Here is a 9,658-nt window from a genome sequence, read left to right on the forward strand (position 1 = left end):
ACCTAAATCCACCTTCGAGAAACATGTGAAGAGCATCAGATTGAGAAAGTTATCCGAACTCCCATGATTAATATAGCAATCGGGGGGAGATGTCGACATCAGGGGGAGGTATGATGTCTACATGTTAGTTCTCGAAGAGTGAAGGACGTGTTGTACTCTTTTTCTCCTCCTCGAGGTTGTTTTTGTACCACAGGGTTTTTATTACTTGAGCAAGGTTTTTAACGAGGCAACGATTGAAGCGTCATCATCAAGTTTGAGCCGCATAAGGGGGAGTGTTGAAGAATATTGACTTTTAGTGTGCCTTGTCAAACTAGGATTAGTTCTATAGTTGTAATAGGAGAGAATTCTCAATTCAAGTTAGAATAGGAATCTTTGTACTCCAATAAATTATACTTTGTAATCCCTATATATAGGGCTCCTATTATCAATGAATAGAGAACAACAATTCTCTCTACAATCTTCTCTTGCATTCAATTTCCTTAAACACAAACCCTTTTCTAATAAAAAACGTAAGTATCACTATGATAAATACATCAATATTTTTGCATTAAATTAAGGAAAAATGATCATTTACCCATTTTTTGGGATTAATTAACCCCACTCACCCAAACACTCTATGAGTTTGCCCAATTAAACAACAGTTTTCATTTTTAAACCCTAATTACCCAACAGTTTCAAAACGTTCCTGTTTTATCCAAATTTTCTGACCGTTTTGCCCTTCTATAACAGAAACGCTTTCAAATTGTAACAGAAACAAGATTTAGGGAGAGAAGCTCTCCGATTTTAGAGAGAGAGAGGATCGGCTGGATTTGTAGAGAGAGAAGCTCCCTGGTTTTTGAGAGTGGAGCTTTGCCATTTTAGAGAGAGAGAGAGGAGCTGTGTGATTTCTAGAGATAGGAGAGAGGAGCCGTGCGATTTCTGTGTGTGAAGCTCTGCGGCGATTTCAGTGTGTGAAGCTCTGCGATTTGTAGTTAGAGCTAGTGATAGAAGATCTGCGACTCCTAGAGAGAGAAGATCTGCTACGATTTTCACATGAAGCGAGATGGAGATCCTCTTTGTGTTCCTCCATTGCGGTTTGCTTCGTTTCTTTAGCTCGATTTAATCTCTTTGACTTTAGCTCGATTTAATCTGTTTGAGTTTAGGTTTTTTTGTGCACGAATTGTTGTGTTAACTTCGAACTGATTTTGCTTAATCAGAGCTTCGTGTTATGTTTGATCTGGTTTTGAATTGTTTTTGCAGTTCTGATTTGAATTTCCAGGTCTTTTTGAGTGAATTGTGTTAGTTTTGAATTTTTGTGTTAACTTCGTGCTGTTTTTGGTGAATTCATGCTTCGTGTTGGTTTTGAGCTGGTTCTGAAGTGTTTTTGTAGTTCTGATTATATTATTGGGAGGCAATAATCTTTCTATTGGGGGCCAATAATGTGTTTTAATTGTTATTTCGACTCTATAATTGTTGGTTAATGATCTTTTTATTTGTGTGAATAGCAATTTAATGCATTTTCCGAAGTGTTGTTGTAGTTTTGACTATATTATTGGGGCCCAATAATCTGTGTATTGGGGGGCAGTAATGTTTATTAGGTGTTATTAAGTCGCTGTAATTGTTGTCTAGTTATCCTTTTCGTGATTTTAAAAGTAATTTGGTACTGCTTCTGATGTGTTTTGGTAGTTTTGATGAAATCATTGGAGGGCAATAATCTGTTTATTGGGGGTCAATAATATGAGTATTTGGGGTCAATAATAGATTCGTTCTCTTTTTTTTTTCCCAGGATTATGGCTGATCCTCTGGTTGCTAGGTGCCTTTACTCTGGCAAAGGTTATATGATTCCTTTGAATCAATGTATGAGCTATTCTGACTTGTATGAAGACATTTTCCGTACATTCCAGTTTTTGCCAAGTGATGTTATTGAGCTTCAGTATTCAGTTCCTGGTTGTGAAGTTTGTTTTCTTCGTAACGATCGTGATTTCCAGATGATATTCTGCGCTGCTAGAATACATAAGTTAGATTGTGTTGAGATTTTCGTTTTAAACATTGGTGGAAGTTGCAGCAGAACTTGTTCACTGGATAGTCGTTCGGCAGTTATTGATGAAGACGATTATTTGGGGGAGGCATTTAGGACTGAAGTTCACAAGACGTATTTGTCTGATGATTGGAGTTCTTATATTCATCACGTCGGGGAGAAGTTTCATGGTGCAGCTGACCTCCGTGAGAAGCTCAGGAAGTATGCAATTGCAGTTGGTTTCGAGTTTGTATTTTTGAGAAATGATTTGGACCGTATTCATGCAGTCTGTACAAATGTTGGAACCGAAGGTTGTGATTGGCATCTTCGCGCTCTTTCATCATCTGCCAATGGTTGCCTTTATATAACAGAGTTGAATTATATTCACACTTGCAAGGGTGTAGTTAGGACTCAAAAGCACAAGCTGTTGGGATCCAAGGTTGTCAAGACTTGCATTGCTGCCGATGTTAGCTATAATCTTTCATTGAAGCCAAGGGAGATTATGAGTAAGTTCAAATCAACATATGGGTTTGATATTTCCTACAAGGTTGCCTTGAAAGCAAAGCATAGGGCTAAGGAAGCGATTTATGGTTCCGATGCAGATTCGTTTAGCAAGTTATCTTGGTATAAGGAAGCTGTTTTGTAGAGTAACCCGGGCTCTTCTTTTGTGTTGGAAGTTGACCCATCTACTAATCGTTTTCAGAGGCTTTTCGTAGCTTACGGAGGTTGTGTTGAAGGCTTCCAACTGTGTTTGTCTGTGTTGTATGTTGATGGAACGTTTGGTAAAAGCATTTACAAGGGTCATATTCTTTCTGCAACTGGAAGGAATGGGAATCAAGGTAGCTGTATACTTTATTGCCCCCCCCCCCCCCCCAATAATGTTATTATTGGCCCCCAGTAATATTTGTTTTAGTTTCTTCAATTATGTGTTTTATATTTCTTGTGATAGTTTCTTTTATTGTTATTGATATCGTTTTTAAGGTGCAGCGGCACGCTGCAATAGGTTACTGCCATGCAATAAAAACATTATTGGCCCCCAGTAGACTGATTTTTTGTGTGTTATGGTTTATGCAGGTTTCTACCCTCTAGCCATATGTTTTTGCGATTCTGAAACATATACAAATTGGACATTCTTTTTTAAGCATTTGAAGAGTTTGCTTGAACCTCAAGGAAGAGTCATCACATTTATTAGTGATCGGGATACTGGACTGTTGAGTGCTTTCGATAAGGTATTTGCTGGTCATCCTCACCTGTTTTGTTACAAGCATTTGGTGGCTAACCTTGCCGGTAAATATAGGGGTAAAGGTAATTCTGTCTTGATAGAAGATGTTAAGCAGAAGTTTTTTAAGGTTGCATATTCCTCTACTGAGAAGGAATACCGTTTCAATTTGCATAAACTTAGAGAAGTTGGTGGTGCCGAGATTATTGACCCTTTTCTTGCTGAAATCCCTGTGGAAAATTGGTGCCGTGCATTTTATACTAGCTGCCGATATGGAATTATGGCTAATGGGATTGCTTAATCATTTAACTCTTGGATTGCAATTGAGCGTTTGATGTCGTTCTATTGTATGTTGGATCAGACTAGAATAAAACAAATAGAGCAGATGGGTGAGAGGAGGGATGAGGTACAACGTTGGACCACAGAACTAACTCCCAAAATGGAGGAAAGGTTGAAGGTGCAGATGGAGAAATCTCATCGTTTCAGTGTCCATTATTCTAGCCCTAGTGTTTACGAGGTTCGATCTGACTTTTCTTATGTAGTTAACATCTCCGACCATTCATGTTCATGTGTGAAATGGCAGATCAATTGTTTTCCTTGTCCTCACGGCCTTGCTACAATACAAGCTGCCTCTGAAAATGTCTATGATTATATTGATAAGTACTTTCGTGTTGATATGTTCAAGAAGAGCTACAGTTTTCCTATTCGGCCGATAACCAATGTTGATATGTCTTCTTCTGAATCTGCTACTGACTGTATATTACCTCCCCTTACGAAGAGGCCACCGGGGAGGCCTAGGGTGAAGCAGTTCAAGTCGGTTGGAAGGTTGAAAAGAAGCTGATTCGTTGTGGCCGTTGCGGCAAAATGGGCACTCATAACAAGTTGACCTGCACAGAACCTCTTGTTCAGCAGTAGTATATATTTCTGTAAAGGATTGATATGTTTAGATTTTCTATTGGGGGGCAGTAATAGGTTTATTGGGGGGCAATAATTGTTTATATTCATGCTCAAACAACCATTATTCTTTACAAGATGACAGATTTTCACTTCTGGTTTGGTTTCAATTGCTTTTAGATAAATGAAGTTAAATTTTGAACAGGTTTGAGTTCCAATGATTACTTACAGGTGGTTTCTTGGGGGGCAATAGAAATATTATTGCCCCCTAATAATGTCTGACTATTCAAGGACATTAGACCTTCATGTGAATTTGAAACCCAATTGAACTGTTGCCAACAAATTTAAATATATAACAACTGAGATACTTCTGGCCATCTTCTTAAAACATTATTGGGGCCTTTATACTCTTCTGTACAACATTAAGAAGATTATTGGGGGGCAATAAACTTGACTATTTTGTAGCATGAATCGAATACTGCATGTAAGTTCACCATAATTTGTGTAAGGAAGCTGTTATAAATTGAAGTCAGCAAAAGTATATTGTATCATCCAATACTGCATTTCATTTCACCATAATTTGAAAATAAGTTTAGTACGAGAACTTTACAATCCCTACTTTTCGAATGCTAAATCTAAATTCCTACATATGGTATCCGTAATTTCGATCTTCACTTTCTCCCCAATTGAAGGTGCATGATCCTCTCAAGCATTCTTTTCCTCATGTTGTGCCCGCCTTCCTTGGTTGGTTCTTCGCCTTTTACTATGCTCTCCATGAAATGCAGCATAAAGGGTCCGCAATCACCACTGCAAAGAAGTAAATGAATTTATGTTAACCTTATTGGGGGGTAATAATCAGAGAGATTGTTTTGCATCATTTAGGAATGTAGTCAACAACAACATGTTTCACAACTATAACGCCAAATAGTGTCGTGTAATGTACTTATGATGATGGGGTCTGTTGCGGGCAGTCAAAGTCTTCATAGAGTTCACAGTCTGTCTCCACAATGTTGTTCTGCAAGATCCAGTTCCTGGTTTGTTTTTCCTCCTCGGTCATTTCTTCTTCAACAATAATTAGGTTTTATTTGTCATCTTCGCCTTTGCATTTTTCTCAACTGGCCTCTGGGTCTTGGCTGTCACCCGGGATTCTCATCTTAGTCAAGTTCACAGCATGTATGAACTTCCTGATGTGCTTTACCTGTTTTTTGGCAGATATAAAAGTTTAGTTCTTCAAAAGCAAGCTAAACAATATGACAAACATAAACAAGCATTGTGAACTGATTACATACCACTCTTGCTGCATTCAGGTGGTACTTCTCCTCATTGGTGAATTCATCGATTGCTGGCCTCAATGAATTCATATGAGGGAAGCTCCTTTTTTCATTGTCGATTACCAGCAAAGTGTAGTGCATGCTTGTACTGTGGTGAATTGGTACTATCACCTTTTTCAAACGGAAGATTGACCACAGAGGTTCATACAACATTGTCTCGACACCACACTCAAAAGGTCTAGTATCCTCATCTTTTTCTTTGTTCAGTTCATACTTTATAGCATAGTACTGTATAGACAACATAACCAAGTTAATTCATGTTGAAACTGAAAACTGTGGGGTAATAAGCCATTACCGACTCCAAAAAATCACATTATTGGGGGGGGGGGGCAATAATATGTCTACTACCCCCCAATAGACCAACATATAACACTTCATTTCCACTTAATAAACACAAACAAACCGAACAACTATCAAAGACATAATTTCAACGAATAATAACATAAAGTCAATTCATTATTGGGAGCAATAATCTGTCTATTACCCCCAGTAGACCAACCTAAAGCCCTCCATTTTCACCCAATTACACACTACTGCTCTTTAATAAACACAAAACTCAATGTGCTTGGTTTAGGTTACTTACTGTTGCGTCTACAGTGAGAATCCCCACTTGCGCATTTTGCTTTGCGGCATCAGACTTCAACAAGTCAATATAAATGCTGATCACCTGCAATAATATCATTTGATTTTCCATCAGAACTGTATAAGTGAACAAGATTAAAGTAAATTTCCCTAAATAAAAACATTACTGGCGAGCAATAATCTGTCTATTGCCCCCCAATAATACATTAAATGGACCCCTTCTTTGAAAGACTTACATCCGTTTCGACATCCCCCTCTTGGATGATTACTCTGAGGTCGTGCTTAGTGATTCGGCGTAGAAGATCGATGCTGATCCAGTACTTGGTTCTGTTCAAACAGAAACATTTGATTTCAATTTGTTTGTAAACCATATGAAATACAGAAATTGAATTGTTGTACAATATGAAACCATGCCAGGCTGTGTACTTACGTGTCTTTCTCAGCAATGTTGAAGAAGTCTTGATAGTGCCTTGCCATTGTGGGGTTCAGTGTCCTCCAAGTTGGTTTCTCGCAGTTGACACCCTTGATCTTGATCTTGTTCTCCACTTTTTTCTGGGTCTGCGACACGTTTCTAGCTTTCTTAGGTGCAGCCCTCTTCCTCATTTTTGCTTCTTCGGGAGTGTCGTACTCCCATTCCTCTTCTCTAGCCTTCTTGGCACCCCTCCTGTATGTCTTCACATTCTTCTCTATAGAATGTATCTCGGTAGTTATCTTTTGTTTCTGCTGTTCGGTTTTGGCCCCTTCTTTCTCTTTTTCCTTTCCAACTTCTGTCATCACTTCTTTCTCAGCAATCATCCTTATTATGTTATCCAGATGTTCTTCCTCTTCTTGATTCCCACCTTCTGGCTGTTCTAGTTGTTCTCGGCTTTCTTCCTATTGTTCAGGTAGTTCCATTACGATAGGAAATGTTGACGTCACCGTCTCTGTCGAATGTCCCGCACTTGCTGCATAATGTGTTTCCTTTCCGACGCTTGGTCCAAAGTTTAGATTTTCATGCTCAACTTCATCATGGGGCGGGGGGGCACTTTGGGCGTAAAAGGAACTAGCTGAAGCTGTCTGTGTGGTGGGGGAACCTCTCCCTTTTCCCTTCCAAGCCTGATGTACAAAGCCCTGATGAGATTATTTTTTACGAACATTGTGAGATTACTCACCTCTAAATCCCGCTGCATCTTCTATATACAACAGAGATAACATACCCACAAAATATCAGTCCAAGAATACTTCATCAAGTGCCTAATCACATACGGTCACATCTCAGTACTCGATACACAAAGCTATTAAAGTTTGAATCCCCCAATCAAACTACAACCCAAAAGTAACGCCAATCAAGGCAGAACTTCATCCGACACCACCTGAAGTCTCCGAAATACTTTTACGGTTAATACAACAAAACTACAAGTTGATAGGACGGCCAGATCCTCACGGATTGAAAACCGAGACAATCGAAACTGCAAAAATCCTAACATAATCATACGATCTCCAAAAATTACGTAGTATATATCGAAATGCCCGTATCGGCTAGTAGATCGTATATAGAACCAGAAACTATCTCTGACATGGCCGGAGCGCCGCCATAGGCAGTGACACGTGCACCGTCATGCACCGTTGGCCAACCTCAAAATCACCATAATCCAACCGTCCAAAAGGTCAAGAATACCAAATAGAGCAACTTTAATACTTGGAGAAAAGTCCAACTCAGCCTAAATCGCTGCCGATCGCCACCATAAGCCGGAGTTTACTGTTCACCGTGAGTTGGTCCTTCTCTGGTGAAAACCGCTTAAACCCACCACCAAGGATCAACAAAGGAGGCTTCTATGAGCTCAACATGGTCAGTTTGAAGCCCAGCCGTCGTCGGAGATCAGAGAACCGATCGAGTTCGACTGCTCTTATTTTCGCCACCTTGCTGCACCGCCGTGGGTTGACATTGCCGCTAGAGACCACTGCAGGGAGAACCACACTGAGGAGGCGAAGCTGTCTGGGTTGGTCTCACCGTTAGAGGTTGCTGGAAAAAGAAACGCCGACCGGGTTGGAAAAGCGGGTCCGGGTCGGGTCAAACGTGTTTGGTGTTTCCAAAAATACCAATAAATGAAATCCCAAAACAGAAATTTCTATTTATAGGGATTTCCAAAAATGGCAAAGCCTTCCGATAGCCATAACTTTCTCATATGAACTCCGATTTTCGCGTTTCACATATTCACGAACTCGTATTGATGCGCTCTACGACTTTCATGAAGGAAGATTTTGGAGAAACCAACGTATAAAAAGTCAAACTTCGTGACCCCCCCCCCCCCCCCCAAAAAAAAAAATTCGTCCGAAAATAATCCCAATCGTCCCAACAATCGCTGAATAAATTCTAAAAAATCCTCGAAAAATAATAACAAATTTCTGGGGTATTACAATACAACATGTTTGAGAAACTTTTGTTGTACAAGGATGTTACAATTCATAATTTTTTAGATACAGAATATTGTACAAAACTTATAAGGATATGGTTCATTGTGTGAATGAAAAAAAAAAATGAGCAGCACATTCCCTCCTACCTTCACTTAAATTTGGCTCCAATTTCTACCTCACATGCACTGATTTTTTACTACATTGTACAACAGAATAGTTATATATGTTGTATGAATGTAGTTTGTAAAATTTCATACAACAGGTTTTTTCTTTGTGTTGTCCAAGTGAGGAAGGTGCATCCAAAATGTCATTCATTTCCCCCAAATGAGCAAATTTTGATTGAAATGTAAGTTACATATATGTATTCATATAACGTAATTATTTATTTGTGTTGTCTGAATGAAAAATATTTATCCCTAGCGCCAAAATTGATACTTTGATTGCACATAGATGGCAATATGTTCCCTCCCTACTGCCTCAGCTCAAATTTAATGTCTTCAGAATCAGACAACATATATTCATTTATGTGTTGTTTGATTCATGAATACAAAATAAAAAGAACCAACTGCTCGCGCCTTTGACAACTTATCTAAGCTAAGGCTAGCGAGATTTGTCTCCCACTTCATTTATTTCCAACTCTAAGACAAAACACTCAGCGTTTTCTTCTAGCAAAAGACCATCATTCTGAAAACACCATCTTCTCAAAAGTCAAAACACTCGGCCATCACTATCTTCTCACTCTCTCAGTTTTATAATTTCAGTTTTTCTCTAGAAACTCCATTTCAATTCTTTGGTTTGGTGATTAGATTGGGATTCTCCGTTGAAATGCATTAACGCGAAGGATCCCTAAATTAAAAGAGCTCTATGGAAACCCCCAACCGAGTTTTTATGATTAGGGCTCGCAGACTCGACTCTCCTCTCGATTCTCACCTCTTCGCATTGATTTTCCTCTATTGAAGTTGCTCTCAATCGATTGCCTGGGGTTTGTAATCGGAGTAGGATAAAATTAGGGTTTGGGATTCGCTTCTGTTTTTACGAGGCTTCGCGATTTCGATCGCGATTCGGGGGCGAGACGACTTTCTGGTAAGTAATTTTGATTGTGGAAATCAGCTATTAGGATTTAGATTTTTTTGTGGTTTTGAGTATTGAATTCAGATATTGGAGCTGTGGATTTGGGATTGAAAGGGAAAATGTTGAAATTTGGGGATAAATGCAATACCAGGTTGATGGGTTGGATTAGAA

At 39.1% G+C, this 9,658-nt stretch overlaps 2 protein-coding genes across 2 annotated transcripts; both read left to right on the forward strand.

Annotated features, from left to right (window-relative positions):
* The first annotated feature begins 1,769 nt into the window (after window positions 1-1,769).
* LOC133730564 (uncharacterized) lies at window positions 1,770-3,516 on the forward strand. Its single transcript, XM_062158129.1, has 3 exons — window positions 1,770-2,633; window positions 2,700-2,835; window positions 3,071-3,516. The coding sequence occupies exons 1-3, from the start codon at window positions 1,770-1,772 to the stop codon at window positions 3,514-3,516; spliced, it is 1,446 nt and encodes a 481-aa protein (XP_062014113.1).
* Window positions 3,517-3,600: 84 nt separating this feature from the next.
* On the forward strand, window positions 3,601-4,056 carry LOC133730565 (uncharacterized). The gene has a single exon (XM_062158130.1). It carries the CDS (start codon window positions 3,601-3,603, stop codon window positions 4,054-4,056), a length of 456 nt encoding a protein of 151 aa, XP_062014114.1.
* The last annotated feature ends 5,602 nt before the right edge of the window (window positions 4,057-9,658 follow it).

Source organism: Rosa rugosa, chromosome 2, assembly GCF_958449725.1.
Source record: "Rosa rugosa chromosome 2, drRosRugo1.1, whole genome shotgun sequence".
Lineage (NCBI taxonomy): Eukaryota > Viridiplantae > Streptophyta > Magnoliopsida > Rosales > Rosaceae > Rosa > Rosa rugosa.